At 51.2% G+C, this 15,875-nt stretch overlaps 1 protein-coding gene across 1 annotated transcript; it reads left to right on the forward strand.

Annotated features, from left to right (window-relative positions):
• Nucleotides 1–218: 218 nt before the first annotated feature.
• Nucleotides 219–15,534, forward strand: LOC127003619 (ankyrin repeat and protein kinase domain-containing protein 1-like). Its single transcript, XM_050870525.1, has 4 exons — nt 219–231; nt 12,676–13,091; nt 13,442–13,564; nt 15,391–15,534. The coding sequence occupies exons 1-4, from the start codon at nt 219–221 to the stop codon at nt 15,532–15,534; spliced, it is 696 nt and encodes a 231-aa protein (XP_050726482.1).
• Nucleotides 15,535–15,875: the final 341 nt, after the last annotated feature.

Here is a 15,875-nt window from a genome sequence, read left to right on the forward strand (position 1 = left end):
ATTGGTATATTGTAGGCCATTCCTTTTTCTATTACTTTATGCCATCGTTCCATTTTGTTATCTATTGTTTCCTTGATAATATGATCTTCTATTTCTTTCGTTTCTTTTTCAATTTCCACTTCCTCTTTTAGTTTTTCCCAATTTGCTTTTCTCATACCAAATGTTGGAGGGATTGAGTTAGTGATGGCTTTGCTTGTTAACGTAATGATTATGTAAAGATGGTCTTAAGTGGTAGGTGGCCGAGGGTTTATTATTGCGTTATGTGTGGCTTTGTTACTGGATATTACCATGTCGTATGTTGTAGTACGTGTGTTTTGCGAGAAGGGGTGGTGGTGGTGGTGTTTATTGTATAGTGGTTGAGGTGATGATTTTTGTGTCTTCCTTTCCTCCACTCCTCCGTCCCCTCACTCCTCTAGATATACTTCCTTTCCCTCCTTTCTCTATCCTTCCTCTCCCTCCACTCCTTCTCCTTCCTTTCCCTCCTCTCCTTCTCCTTCCTCTCCCTCCCCTCCTCCTTCCTCTCCCTCCCCTCCTTCTCCTTCCTCTCCCTCCCCTCCTTCTCCTTCCTGTCCCTCCCATCCTCCTTCCTCTCCTTCCTCTCCCTCCCCTCCTTCTCCTTCCTCTCCCTCCTCTCCTTCTCCTTCCTCTCCCTCCCCTCCTCCTTCCTCTCCCTCCTCCCCTTCTCCTTTCTCTCCCTCCCCTCCTTCTCTTTCCTATCCCTCCCCCCCTTCTCCTTTCTCTCCCTCCCCTCCTTCTCCTTCCTCTCCCTCCCATCCTTCTCCTTCCTCTCCCTCCCATCCTTCTCCTTCCTCTCCCTCCCCTCCTTCTCCTTCCTCTCCCTTCCATCCTTCTCCTTCCTCTCCCTCCCATCCTTCTCCTTCCTCTCCCTACTCTCCTTCTCCTTCCTCTCCCTCCCATCCTTCTCCTTCCTCTCCCTCCTCTCCTTCTCCTTCCTCTCCCTCCCATCCTTCTCCTTCCTCTCCCTCCTCTCTTTCTCCTTCCTCTCCCTCCCCTCCTTCTCCTTCCTCTCCCTCCCCTTCTCCTTCCTCTCCCTCCCCTCCTCCTCCTTCCTCTCCCTCCCCTCCTTCTCCTTCCTCTCCCTCCCCTCCTTCTCCTTCCTCTCCCTCCCCTCCTTTTCCTTCCTCTCCCTCCCCTCCTTTTCCTTCCTCTCCCTCCCCTCCTTCTCCTTCCTCTGCCTCCCCTCTTTCTCCTTCATCTCCCTCCCCTCCTTCTCCTTCCTCTCCCTCCCCTCCTTCTCCTTCCTCTCCCTCCCCTCCTTCTCCTTCCTCTCCCTCCCCTCCTCCTCCTTCCTCTCCCTCCGCTCCTCCTCCTACCTCTCCCTCCCATCCTTCTACTTCCTCTCCCTCCCCTACTTCTCCTTCCTCTCCCTCCCCTCCTTCTCCTTCCTCTCCCTCCCCTCCTTCTCCTTCCTCTCCCTCCCCTTCTTTTCCTTTCTCTCCCTCCCCTCTTTCTCCTTCCTCTCCCTCCCCTCCTTCTCCTTCCTCTCCCTCCCCTCCTCCTCCTTCCTCTGCCACCCCTCCTCCTCTCCCTCCCCTCCTTTTCCTTCCTTTCCTCCCCTCCTTCTCCTACCCCTCCGTCCCCTTCTTTTCCTTACTCTCCCTCCCCTCTTTCTCCTTCCTCTCCCTCCCCTCCTTCTCCTTTCTCTCCCTCCCCTCCTTCTCCGTCCTCTACCTCCACTCCTTCTCCTTTCTCTCCCTCCCCTCCTTCTCCTTCCTCTCCCTCCCATCCTTCTCCTTCCTCTCCCTCCCATCCTTCTCCTTCCTCTCCCTCCCCTCCTTCTCCTTCCTCTCCCTTCCATCCTTCTCCTTCCTCTCCCTCCCATCCTTCTCCTTCCTCTCCCTACTCTCCTTCTCCTTCCTCTCCCTACCCTCTTTCTCCTTCCTCTCCCTCCCCCCCTTCTCCTTCCTCTCCCTCCCCTCCTTCTCCTTCCTGTTTCTCCTCTCCTTCTCCTTCCTCTCCCTCCTCTCCTTCTCCTACCTCTCCCTCCCCTCCTTCTCCTTCCTCTCCCTCCCCTTCTCCTTCCTCTCCCTCCCCTCCTTATCCTTCCTCTCCCTCCGCTCCTTCTCCTTCCTCTCCTTCCCCTCCTTCTCCTTCCTCTCCCTCCCCTCCTTCTCCTTCCCCTCACGCCTCTCCTTCTCCTTCCTCTCACTCTTCTTCTCCTTCCTCTCCCTCCCCCTACTTCTCCTTCCTCTCCCTCTTCTCCTTCTCCTTTATCTCCTTCCCCTCCTTCTCCTTCCTCTCCCTCCCCTCCTTCTCCTTCCTCTCCCTCCCCTCCTTCTCCTTCCTCTCACTCCTCTCCTTCTCCTTCCTCTCGTTCCCCTCCTTCGCCTTCCTCTCCCTCCCCTCCTTCTCCTTCCTCTCACTCCTCTCCTTCTCCTTCCTCTCCCTCCCCTCCTTCTCCTTCCCTCCCTCCTCTCGTTCTCTTTCCTCTCCTCCCCTCCTTCCTCTTCCTCCTCTCCTTCTCCTTCCTCTCCCTCCCCTCCTTCTCATTCCTCTCCCTCCCCTCTTTCTCCTTCCTCTCCCTCCCCTCTTTCTACTTCCTCTCACTCCTCTCCTTCTCCTTCCTCTCCCTCCCCTCTTTCTACTTCCTCCCACTCCCCTCCTTCTCCTTCCTCTCCCTCCCCTCCTTCTCCTTCCTCTCCCTCCCCTCCTTCTCCTTCTTCTCACTCCCATCCTTCTCCTTCCGCTACCTCCCCTCCTTAACCTTCCTCTTCTTCCCTTCCATCTCCTTCCTCTCCCTCCCCTCTTTCTCCTTCCTCTCCCTCCCCTCTTTCTCCTATCTCTCCCTCCTCTCTTTATCCTTCCTCTCCCTCCCCTCTTTCTCCTTCCCTCCCTCGCCTCTTTCTCCTTCCTCTAACTCACCTCTTTCTCCTTCCTCTCACTCCCCTCCTTCTCCTTCCTCTCCCTCCTCTACTTCTCCTTCTTCTCCCTCCCCTCCTCCTTCCTCTCCCTCCCCTCCTTCTCCTTCCTCTCCCTCCCCTCCTTCTCCTTCCTCTACTTCCTTCTCCTTCCTCTCCCTCCCCTCCTTCTCATTCCACTTGATAACCTCCTTCTCCTTCCTCTCCATCCTTCTCCTTCTTCTCCCTCACCTCCTTCTCCTTCCTCTCATTCCCTTCCTCCTCCTTCCTCTTCCACCCCCCCCTTCTCCTTCTTTACCCTTCCCTCCTTCTCCTTCCTCTCCCTCCTCTCCTTCTCCTTCCTCTCCCTTCCATCTTTCTCCTTCCTCTCCCTCCTCTCCTTCTCCTTCCTCTCCCTCCCATCCTTCTAATTCCTCTCCCTCACCTCCTTCTCCTTCCTTTCCCTCCTCTCCTTCTCCTTCCTCTCCCTCCCCTCCTCCTTCCTCTCCCTCCCCTCCTTCTTCCTCTCCCTCCTCTCCTTCTCCTTCCTCTCCCTCCCGTCCTTCTCCTTCCTCTCCCTCCCCTCCTCCTTCCTCTCCTTCCTCTCCCTCCCTTCTTTCTCCTTCCTCACCCTCCTCTCCTTCTCCTTCCTCTCCCTCCCCTCCTTGTCCTTCCTCTCCCTCCCCTACTTCTCCTTTCTCTCTCTCCCCTCCTTCTCTTTAATATCCCTCCCCTTCTCCGTCCTCTCCCTACCTTCCTTCTCCTTCCTCTCCCTTCCATCCTTCTCCTTCCTCTCCCTCCCATCCTTCTCCTTCCTCTCCCTCCTCTCCTTCTCCTTCCTCTCCCTCCCATCCTTCTCCTTCCTCTCCCTCCTCTCTTTCTCCTTCCTCTCCCTCCCCTTCTCCTTCCTCTCCCTCCCCTCCTCCTCCTTCCTCTCCCTCCCCTCCTTCTCCTTCCTCTTCCTCCCCTCCTTCTCCTTCCTCTCCCTCCCCTCATTTTCCTTCCTCTCCCTCCCCTGCTTTTCATTTCTCTCCCTTCCCTCCTTTTCCTTCATCTCCCTCCCCTCCTTCTCCTTCCTCTGCCTCCCCTCTTTCTCCTTCATCTCCCTCCCCTCCTTCTCCTTCCTCTCCCTCCCCTCCTTCTCCTTCCTCTCCCTCCCCTCTTTCTCCTTCCTCTCCCTCCCCTCCTCCTCCTTCCTCTCCCTCCGCTCCTCCTCCTACCTCTCCCTCCCATCCTTCTACTTCCTCTCCCTCCCCTCCTTCTCCTTCCTCTCCCTCTCCTCCTTCTCCTTCCTCTCCCTCCCCTCCTTCTCCTTCCTCTCCCTCCCCTTCTTTTCCTTTCTCTCCCTCCCCTCTTTCTCCTTCCTCTCCCTCCCCTCCTTCTCCTTCCTCTCCCTCCCCTCCTCCTCCTTCCTCTGCCACCCCTCCTCCTCCTTCCTCTCCCTCCCCTCCTTCTCCTTCCTTTCCCTCCCCTCCTTCTCCTTCTTCTCCCTCCCCTCCTCCTCCTTCCTCTCCCTCCCGTCCTTCTCCTTCCTCTCCTTCCCCTCCTTTTCCTTCCTCTCCCTCCCCTCCTTCTCCTTCCTCTCCCTCCCCTCCTTCTCCTTCCTCTCCCTTCCGATCCTTCTCCTTCCTCTCCCTCCCCTCCTTCTCCTTCCTCTCCCTCCCCTCCTTCTACTTCCTCTCCCTCCCATCCTTCTCCTTCCTCTCCCTCCCCTCCTCCTCCTTCCTCTCCCTCCCTTCCTTCTTCTTCCTCTCCCTCCTCTCCTTTTACTACCTATCCCTACCCTCCTCCTCCTTCCTCTCCCTCCCCTCTTTCTCCTTCCTCTCACTTCCCTCTTTCTCCTTCCTCTCCCGCAACTCCTTCTCCTTCCTCTCCCTCCCCTCTTTCTCCTTCCTCTCCCCTCCTTCTCCTTCCTCTCCCTCCCCTCCTTCTCCTTCCTCTCCCTCCCCTCCTTCTCCTTCCTGTCCCTCCTCTCCTTCTCCTTCCTCTCCCTCCTCTCCTTCTCCTACCTCTCTCTCCCCTCCTTCTCCTTCCTCTCCCTCCCCTTCTCCTTCCTCTCCCACCCCGCCTTCTCCTTCCTCTCCTACCCCTCCTTCTCCTTCCTCTCCTTCCCCTCCTTCTCCTTCCTCTTCCTCCCCTCCTTCTCCTTCCTCTCACGCCTCTCCTTCTCCTTCCTCTCACTCTTCTCCTTCTCCTTCCTCTCCCTCCCCTACTTCTCCTTCCTCTCCCTCTTTTCCTTCTCCTTTATCTCCTTCCCCTCCTTCTCCTTCCTCTCCCTCCCCTCCTTCTTCATCCTCTCCCTCCACGCCTTCTCCTTCCTCACACTCCTCTCCATCTCCTTCCTCTCGTTCCCCTCCTTCGCCTTCCTCTCCCTCCCCTCCTTCTCATTCCTCTCACTCCTCTCCTTCTCCTTCCTCTCCCTCCCCTCTTTCTCCTTCCTCTCCCTCCTCTCCTTCTCCTTCCTCTCCCTCCCCTCCTTCTCCTTCCTCTCCCTCCCCTTCTTCTCCTTCCTCTCCCTCCCCTCCTTCTCCTTCCTCTCCCTCCCCTCTTTCTCCTTCCTCTCCCTCCCCTATTTCTCCTTCCTCTCCCTCCTCTCCTTCTCCTTCCTCTCCCTCCCCTCTTTCTACTTCCTCCCACTCCCCTCCTTCTCCTTCCTCTCCCTCCCCTCCTTCTCCTTCTTCTCACTCCCATCCTTCTCCTTCCGCTACCTCACCTCCTTAAACTTCCGCTTCTTCCCTTTCTTCTCCTTCCTCTCCCTCCCCTACTTCTCCTTCCTCTCCCTCCCCTCTTTCTCCTATCTCTCACTCCTCTCTTTCTCCTTCCTCTCCCTCCCCTCTTTCTCCTTCCCTCCCTCGCCTCTTTCTCCTTCCTCTCACTCCCCTCTTTCTCCTTCCTCTCACTCCCCTCCTTCTCCTTCCTCTCCCTCCTCTACTTCTCCTTCTTCTCCCTCCCCTCCTCCTTCCTCTCCCTCCCCTCCTTCTCCTTCCTCTCCCTCCCCTCCTTCTCCTTCCTCTACTTCCTTCTCCTTCCTCTCCCTCCCCTCCTTCTCATTCCACTTTATAACCTCCTTCTCCTTCCTCTATTTCCTTCTCCTTCTTCTCCCTCACTTCCTTCTCCTTCCTCTCCCTCCCTTCCTCCTCCTTCCTCTCCAACCCCCCCCTTCTCCTTCTTTACCCTTCCCTCCTTCTCCTTCCTCTCCCTCCTCTCCTTCGGCGGGCGAGGACGGGGCAAAGGCAGCCCTTGATCAACCAACCCGTAGCGTCAGTGCGACTCACAAGAAACTGTGTAACTAACCACGCCTCCGACAAGCTAACTGGTACAACTCGTCACGGCCACATTTCTATCATGTACACAAATGCACGTAGTTTAATACCCAAAAAGGACGAAATTAGGGCGTATATTGCAACAGAGAAACCAGATGTGGTAGCCATCACAGAGACTTGGGCCAACTCTACCCATCTAGAATCCGAAATGTCATTCCCTGGGTACGAAAGCTTCCACAAAGTCAAGCACAAGAAAGGAGGAGGTAGTTTGCTACGTAAAAGTACACTCCCTGCCATAAAAATAGACAAACAGGACGCAGAGAAATACGATTCTGTCTATGTGGAAATAACCGCAAATAACAAGAAACTAACACTTGCAACCGTATACAGGCCTCCGAAACAACAGGCAACCGATGACACTGCCCTCTACGAAGAGATTCACTCTCTAACACAAAGCAAGGAAGCAATTATAATTGGGGACTTTAATTGCCCTAACATTGACTGAAGACTGATGACTGGAGATCAAGAGGGTAACAGGCTTTTAGAAATGGTGGAGGATTCGTTCCTCACTCAAGTTGTAACTCAACCAACAAGAGAAAACAATCTGCTGGATCTGGTATTAGTAAGCGACCCCGACCTCATTCGCGACTGTACAGTTGGTGAGAAACTTAATGGGTGCGATCACCACTTAATCCGTTTTAATATCAACATATGTCACAAACTCGTAGATAATCCATCAGTGATACCAGATTACAAAAAAGGAAATTTCAACTTAGCCCGTGCACTGCTTCCCCCTACGACCTGGGACCAATGTGGCATCACGGATAATACAATCGACAACGCGTGGAACGTCTTCAAAGATAAGCTGTTGCAAGTAGAGAATGCTACAGTGCCTACGAAATCCAGGCGAGTAAATGGGGCCGTAGATCCACCGTGGATGACCAGAGAAATAAAAAAGGGCAGTAAACCTAAAAAAAAAGGAATTATAATTTGATGAAAGAGAATGCTACGGCCCAAGCCAGCACACAGTACCACAACAGCCTCAGAGCTTGTCGCAGCCTTATTCGGAGTAGCAAACGCAACTATGAAAAGCAAATAGCGCGCGAAATCAAAACTAACTCCAAGAAATTCTTCACGTACATAAGATCGAAAAAGAAAGTAAAATCCAATATTGGTCCTCTGACAGACGAGACTGGATCTGTAACTCAGGACAGTAAACAGATGGCCAGAATCCTCAACAGTAACTTCGCATCCGTATTCACAGTCGAGGACATCGAAACCATTCCCGAGAGCCCTGCCCCGCCGAGTGTGATCACGCCGCTGGAAATTGACTCAGTATGCGACCAAGAAGTAAAAAAGTACTTGGACAAACTCGACACGAACAAGTCAACGGGACCCGACAGTTTGTCCCCGCGGTTATTAAAAGAGCTTAAACAACAAATACTTCAACCACTCACTACCATATTCAACCGGTCAGTTCAACTAAACAAGGTCCCGGAAGACTGGATGATGGCGAACGTAACACCGATTTTCAAAAAAGGAGACAAAAGCGTTGCATTAAACTACAGGCCCATAAGTTTGACATCAGTGGCAGGAAAAATACTCGAAAAGATTATTAGAGATAAACTTGTTAAGTTTCTAGAAAACAATAATGTAATCTCCGACACCCAGCATGGCTTCAGAAACAAGCGCTCCTGCCTAACGAATTTATTAGACTTCTTCCAAGGTATATATAAGAACTGGGATGCCCACATCCCCAGTGATGTTATATACCTGGACTTTCAGAAAGCCTTCGACAAGGTACCGCACGAGCGACTCCTTAAGAAACTGCATTCGGCGGGCATCGGAGCCAATCTGATCGTGTGGATAAGAGATTGGCTCACAGACAGAAAACAACGAGTACTACTCAACGGACAGCCTTCCGATTGGCTACCAGTCACTAGTGGAGTGCCTCAAGGATCAGTGCTGGGACCCATCCTCTTTATCATATGTATCAATGACCTAGAATCAGGACTGAAATCCACAATATCGAAATTTGCAGATGACACCAAGGTGGGTGGAGATGCCCTCACAAAGACCGACTGCAAAATCATTCAGAAAGACCTCAATCACATTATCGAATGGTCGTAAAAATGGCAAATGTCTTTTAATGTTGACAAATGCAAAGTCATGCACATTGGGTCCCAAAATAGCAACCACACATACATCATGAATGGAATACCTCTGCAAGCGATGCAGGAGGAAAAGGATCTTGGAGTCACTATCAGCAGTGAACTGAAACACGCGAATCACTGTAAAAAAGCATACAACAAGGCCAACATTATGCTCGGGTTCATAGCGAGGAACTTCGAGTGTAAAACACCACACGTGATGCTATCCTTGTATAATTCCATGGAAAGACCGCACCTCGAGTATGCAGTGCAGTTCTGGTCTCCCAATTACAGAAAGGACATTGCTTTACTGGAAAGGATTCAACGACGCGCCACAAAGATGATTCCAATCTTCAGGGCTCAACCGTACGAGGAACGACTCAAGCGACTCAATCTCTTTATATTGGAGAAAAGACACCTACGAGGGGATATGATTCAAGTCTTCAAGTATCTAAAAAAGTTCAGTAACGTCGATTACTCCAAATTCTTTGAACTGCAAACCAACTCAAGAACTAGAAATAACGGTTTACCCATTCAGTCGAGTCGATGTAACACAGACATTGGAAGGAGTTTCTTTTCAAACCGAGTCATCCGCCACTGGAACAATCTTCCCTCAGAAGTAGTAAATGCGAATACCATCAACTCCTTTATATATAGAATCGACCGTCATTTCGCTGCGTCAGGAGTAAACTGAATAACGAGGGGCTTCCATCTGCTCCTCAATATCGAGGTGCTTTCATCTGCTCACCAAGCCCCATGTGGCGGTCGAGCAGATTAAATCACCCAAGCAAGCGACCTCGTAATGAGCCAGTAGGCTTTCTGTTGCCTGCATTTCCATGGTTCCATGTTTCCATGTTTCCTCTCCCTCCCCTCCTTCTCCTTCTTCTCCCTCCCCTCCTTCTCCTTCCTCTCCCTCCCCTCCTTCTCCTTCCCCTCCCTCCCCTCCTTCTCCATCCTCTCCCTCCCCTCCTTTTCCTTCCTCTCCCTCCCCTCCTTTTCCTTCCTCTCCCTCCCCTCCTTCTCCTTCCTCCCCCTCCCCTCCTTCTCGTTCCTCTCCCTCCTCTCCTTCTCCTTCTTCTCCCTTCCCCCCTTCTCCTTCCTCTCCCTCCCCTCCTTCTCCTTCCTCTCCCTCCCCTCCTTCTCCATCCTCTCCCTCCCGTCCTTCTCCTTCCTCTCCCTCCCCTCCTTCTCTTTCCTCTCCCTCCCCTCCTTCTCCTTCCTCTCCCTCCACTCCTTCTCCTTCCTCTCTCTCCCCTCCCTCTCCTTCCTCTCCCTCCCCTCCTTCTCCTTCCTCTCCCTCCCCTCCTTCTCCTTCCTCTCCCTCACCTTCTCCTTTCTCTTCCTCCCCTCCTTCTCCTTCCTCTCCCTCCCCTCCTTCTCCTTCCTCTCCTTCCCCTCCTTCTCCTTCCTCTCCCTCCCCTCCTTATCCTTCCTCTCACTCCTCTCCTTCTCCTTCCTCTCACTCCTCTCCTTCTCCTTCCTGTCCCTCCCCTCCTTCTCCTTCCTCTCCCTCTTCTCCTTCTCCTTCCTCTCACTCCTCTCCTTCTCCTTCCTCTCCCTCCCTTCCTTCTCCATCCTCTCCCTCCCCTCCTTCTCCTTTTGTCTCCTCCTCTCCTTCTCCTTCCTCTCCCTCCCCTCCTTCTCATTCCTCTCCCTCCCCTCCTTCTCCTTCCTCTCACTCCTCTCCTTCTCCTTCCTCCACTCCTTCTCCTTCCTCTCACTCCTCTCCTTCTCCTTCCTCTCCCTCCCCTCCTTCTCCTTCCTCTCCCTCCCCTCCTTCTCCTTCCTCTCCCTCCCCTCCTTCTCCTTCCTCTCCCTCCCCTCCTCCTTCCTCTCCCTCCCCTCCTTCTCCTTCCTCTCCCTCCCCTCCTCCTTCCTCTCCCTCCCCTCCTTCTCCTTCCTCTCCCTCCCCTCCTTCTCCTTCCTCTCCCTCCACTCCTCCTTCCTCTCCCTCCCCTCCTTCTCCTTCCTCTACCTCCCCTCCTCCTTCCTCTCCCTCCCCTCCTTCTCCTTCCTCTCCCTCCCCTCCTCCTTCCTCTCCCTCCCCTCCTCCTTCCTCTCCCTCCCCTCCTTCTCCTTCCTCTCCCTCCCCTCCTTCTCCTTCCTCTCCCTACACTCCTTCTCCTTACTCTCCCTCCACTCCTTCTACTTCCTCTACATCCACTCCTTCTCCTTCATCTCCCTCCCATTCTTCTCCTTCCTCCCTCCCTCCATCTCCTTACTCTCCTCTCCTTCTCCTTCCTCTCCTTCCCCTCCTTCTCCTTCCTCCCCCTCCCCTCCTTCTCCTTCCTCTCCCTCCCTCCTTCTCCTTCCCCTACTTCTCCTTCCTCTCTCCCCTCCTTCTCCTTCCTCTCACTCCTCTCCTTCTCCTTCCTCTCCCTCCCCTCCTTCTCCTTCCTCTCCCTCCTATTCTCCTTCCTCTCCCTCCCCTCCTTCTCCTTCCTCTCCTCTTCTCCTGCAGTCCTTCCTCTCCCTCCTCCTTCTCCTTCCTCTTCCTCCCCTCCTTCTCCTTCCTCCCTTTCCCCTCCTTCTCCTTCCTCTCCCTCCCCTCCTTCTCCTTCCTCTCCATCCCCTCCTTCTCCTTTCTCTCCCTCCCCTTCTTCTCCTTCCTCTCCCTCCCCTCCTCCTTCCTCTCCCTCCCCTCCTCCTCCTTCCTCTCCCTCCCCTCCTTCTCCTTCCTCTCCCTCCCCTCCTTCTCCTTCCTCTCCCTCCCCTCCTTCTCCTTCCTCTCACACCTCTCCTTCTCCTTCCTCTCCCTTCCCCTCTTTCTCCTTCCTCTCCCTCCTCTCCTTCTCCTTCCTCTCCCTCCCATCCTTCTCCTTCCTCTCCCTCCCCTTCTTCTCCTTCCTCTCCCCTCCTCCTCCTTCCTCTCCTCCCCTCCTTCTCCTTCCTCTCCCTCCCCTCCTTCTCCTTCCTCTCCCTCCCCTCCTTCTCCTTCCTCTCAGCCCTCCTTCTCCTTCCTCTAACTCCTCTCCTTCTCCTTCTTCTCCCTCCCCTCCTTCTCCTTACTCTCACGCCCCTCCGTCTCCTTCCTCTCCCTCCCCCTTCTCCTTCCTCTATCTCCCCTACTTCTTACTTTCTCTCCCCTCCTTCACCTTCCTCTCCCTCCCCTCCTTCTCCTTCCTCTCCCTCCCCTCCTCCTTCCTCTCACTCCTCTCCTTCTCCTTCCTCTCCCTCCCCTCCTCCTTACTCTCACTCCCCTCCTTCTCTTACCTCTCCTTCCATTACTGCACTCTACGGGCATTGGAGCCAATCTGATCGCGTGGATTAGTGATTGGATCACTGACAGAAAACAACGAGTACTACTCAACGGACAGCCTTCCGATTGGCTTCCAGTCACTAGTGGAGTGCCTCAAGGGTCAGTGCCGGGACCCATCCACTTTATCATATATATCAGTGACCTAGAATCAGGATTGAAATCCACAATATCAAAATTTGCAGATGACACCAAGGTGGGTGGAGAAGACTTCATAAAGACCGACTGCGTAATTATTCAGAAAGACCTTAATCACGTTATCGGAAAAAAGGCAAATGTCTTTTAATGTTGACAATGGCAAAGTCATGCACATTGGGTCCCAAAATAGTAACCACACATACATCATGAATGGGAGACCTCTGCAGGCAATGCAGGAGGACACTGATCTTGGAGTCACTATCAGCAGTGACCTGAAACACGCGAATCACTGTAAAAAAGCATACAACAAAGCCAACACTATGCTCGGGCTCACAGCGAGGACCTTCGAGTGTAAATCATCAGACGTGATGCTATCCTTGTATACTTCCATGGTAAGACTGCACCTCGATAATGCAGTACAGTTCTGGTCTCCTAATTACAGAAAGGACATTGCTTTACTGGAAAGGATTCAACGACGCGCCACATAGATGATTCAAACCTTCAGGGCTCACCCGTACGAGGAACGACTCAAACGACTCCATATCTTTACATTGGAGAAAAGACGCCTACGAGGGAATATGATTCAAGTCTTCAAGTATCTGAAAAAAAATCAGTAACGTCGATTACTCCAAATTCTTTGAACTGCAAACCAACACAAGAAATATAAATAACGGCTTACCCATTCAGTCGAGTCGATGTAACACAGATATTGGAAGGAGATTCTTTTCAAACCTAGTCATCCGCCACTGGAACAATCTTCCCTCAGAAGTAGTAAATGCGAATACCATCAACTCCTTCATATATAGAATTGACAGTCATTTCGTTGCGTCGGGAGTAAATTGAATAACGAGGTGCTTTCATCTGCTCCTCAATATCGAGGTGCTTTCATCTGCTCCTCAGGCCCCAAGTGGCGGTCGAGCAGATTAAATCACCAAAGCGGGCAACCTCGTAATGAGCCAATAGGCACTCTGTTGCCTGCATTTCCATGTTTCCATGTTTCCCCCACACAGGATGGACAGCCCTCCACTGGGCTGCAGTAGATGATAGAGCTGAGTGTGTGTCTACCCTCATCCCGGTCACGCCGCCCACCCCCGAGCTGCTGCAGGCCGCCGACGGACACACCCCGGTGCACCTCGCCAGCTTTTATGGCCACGAGGCTGTGCTGAAGGCCCTCGAGGGGGCTGGCTGGCCTCTTTACGCAATGGACGGCGATGGCCTGACACCCCTGCACTGGGCTGTGAGGGCAAGGAGTCTGGACGTGGTCAAGTACCTGCTGGATAAGGACACGGCGCCCAGTACGGGGGCCGATGATGACCTCACGCCGCTGGACTTGGCTAAGAGGAAGGGTAAAGACCTAGCAGCGAGGTGGCTGACAAGGAGGAGCGGCGCGGTGCACAGGGACGCCGCCTACAGCATGCTGCCTGAGGTGGGTTTTGGCACGCTGTTAGCATCTATCTCGCTATCGATTTGTCTGTCTCTACCATCTGTCTGTCAATGTACCGCCTTTTTTCTTCTCTCTCTCTCTCTCTCTCTCTCTCTCTCTCTCTCTCTCTCTCTCTCTCTCTCTCTCTCTCTCTCTCTCTCTCTCTCTCTCTCTCTCTCTCTCTCTCTCTCTCTCTCTCTCTCTCTCTCTCTCTCTCTCTCTCTCTCTCTCTCTCTCTCTCTCTCTCTCTCTCTCTCTCTCTCTCTCTCTCTCTCTCTCTCTCTCTCTCTCTCTCCCCCCCCCCCCCTGCCAGTCTCAATTGGTGGTAAAGTCAGTGTCGCCTGTCGTTGCAGGTCACGTCCAGTGCCGGGGTAAACGCTGCAGCAGGTGACGACACGCTGCGGCCAGAGGACGTGAGGAAACTGCTTGGCTTCAGGGAATGGCTGATAGACAAATGGAACAACTTCAACAGGGGGGTAGGATATATGTCGATGCTTTTTGGTTATTTTTCATTTTAATTATTATCATTATTATTATTATTATTATTATTATTATTATTATTATTATTATTATTATTATTATTATTATTATTATTATTATTATTATTATTATTATTATTATTATTATTATTATTATTATTATTATTATTATTATTATTATTAATATCATTATTGTTATTAACATCATTATTATTATTATTATTATTATTATTATTATTATTATTATTATTATTATTATTATTATTATTATTATTATTATTATTATTATTATTATTATTATTATTATTATTATTATTGTTATTATTATTATTATTATTATTATTATTATTATTATTATTATTATTATTATTATTATTATTATTATTATTATTATTATTATTATTATTATTATTATTATTATTATTGTTATTATTGTAAGGACATCTTCGACAAGTTGAGTGCAGGAGGAGGGAGGAAGCACGGGTGTGTTTGAGATGAGTTCATTCCCGACTAGTTTCGCTTTCGCTTCTTGAGAGGAACTGAGGTGGCTTTTTTTTAGACAGAGAGAAGAGGGGGAAGAATTAGAAGAGGGTGGGTGAGGAAGGTAAAGAGAGAAGTAAAGAAGGAGTAGGAGGGAGAAAAGAAGGCGGGAAGTCCACCTATCTAGGGGATTTTATGACACTTTTAGGCTTACAATCAGTTCATGAAGCTGAAGTTTGGTTGATACATTGTTTGGCACGTAGTCGACGTTATGTTCACAACAAGTTCTTACATGTTTGATTTCGAAGGAGTCACGATTGTGTTTACATTTGTGTTTTTGGGTGTAACGTGTAGTTGTGGTGTTTGCGTATAGCTAGCTAGCCGAGTGTGGATGCAGTGATTCTGAATTTGCTTCTTTGGAGTGGATCAGATTCAGTGGAGTAGCGGTGCAGGCATGGAGTTTATTGCGGCAAGGCTGCTTGGGAAGGCTCTGTTGTACCTGAGTATGTTGTTCGCGTTGTCAGTGAGGGTGTTGAAGTGGTGTATGTTGATCAGGGCAAGTCTTTGCCATATTTTTGTGGCTGTGTTGTGTATACGCATGTTGAGAGGGAGAGTGTTTGTTGCTTTGTGTATTTGCTTTTTGGTCATGGCGTATGGGTGATATTGGTTGGTGGCAAAACGTAAGGCTGTGTTCTGGACCCTCTGGAGTTTAACGAGTTGGGTGTTACTGAATGTGTGTGTGGGTATGGGAGGGTAATCAAGGATGGCAGGATAAGTGTTTTTTCAAGGTGGGTTTTTATGTTTGTGCATGGGCATCAGCTTAAATCTGTATAGTTTTGAAGTACTGGCATACTGGACTCTATTCTGGACATGTTTATAGTAACCATTCGTGGAGATGTGGAGACCAAGGATTTTGCCCGTTTGTTGCGTGTGGTGTGTGTCATTTGCAGTAATCAGTTGTTCATTGGTATAGGGAGCCGAGCTTCATGACAGTGAATTTGTTGGTGTCGGTTTGTATTCGCCATCTCGACTCATAGGAGTTAAGGGAGTCAATCTCCCGGGATGTTGAGAGATGATCCACCTGAATTGACCTCCCTGGATAGCCGACGATTTGAGTGACATCGTCGGCGTATGAGATGATGGTGCCTCTGAGTGGGGGAGGGGTATGTCTGGTGTAGAGTGAATCGCGTCGGGGAGAGCACACTGCCCTGAGGGACACCGCAGCTCAGGTCAAAGCTGTCACCGAGGTAGTTTCCAAGTCTTATTCTCGCCGACCTATCATCTACAAAGTCGCATATGAGCTTCTCGAGAATGATAGGAAGTCCGAGGTGTAAGATTCTTAGGTGCCAGACTTTGTCGAAGGATTTGGTGATGTCTCTCAGGACGAGATGGCACTGTCCCCTGTCAACTTTCTGTTGGGCGCCAGTCTCGGTCACAAGAGCGAGGGCGTGCGTGTTTCCCCTGCCTGGGCGGAACCCAAACTATAAGTCTTTGTCGATGTTGGAATTTTCAAGGATTGTCCTGAGTCGGTGGTTAAGAATTCACTGAAATATCTTCCCCGGCACTTCAAAGGGGGATATTGGACTGTAGTTAGCGGGGTAGTGAGGTTTTTTTACCAACTTTTGGTATTAGCCTCAACGTGGCCTTCTTGAACTTGTCGGGGAAGTAGCCTGCTGAAAGGGCGGCTTTGAGAGTCTTTGTTTAAATATGCAATGGCTTCAAGGAGAGGTGTCTTGAGATGGTTTTATTTATACCACTTTGTCCTGGTCATGTCTTTTAAATGTGTTTGATTATGGAAAGGATGTGTTCGGATGTTATTTCAAAAGTG

Source organism: Eriocheir sinensis, chromosome 25 (assembly GCF_024679095.1).
Source record: "Eriocheir sinensis breed Jianghai 21 chromosome 25, ASM2467909v1, whole genome shotgun sequence".
NCBI lineage: Eukaryota > Metazoa > Arthropoda > Malacostraca > Decapoda > Varunidae > Eriocheir > Eriocheir sinensis.

Coding starts and splice junctions, on each gene's coding strand:
- LOC127003619 (XM_050870525.1), top strand. Junction 13,092..13,441: donor CCTACAGCATGCTGCCTGAG/GTGGGTTTTGGC, acceptor CTGTCGTTGCAG/GTCACGTCCAGTGCCGGGGT. Junction 13,565..15,390: donor GGAACAACTTCAACAGGGGG/GTAGGATATATG, acceptor TAAGATTCTTAG/GTGCCAGACTTTGTCGAAGG.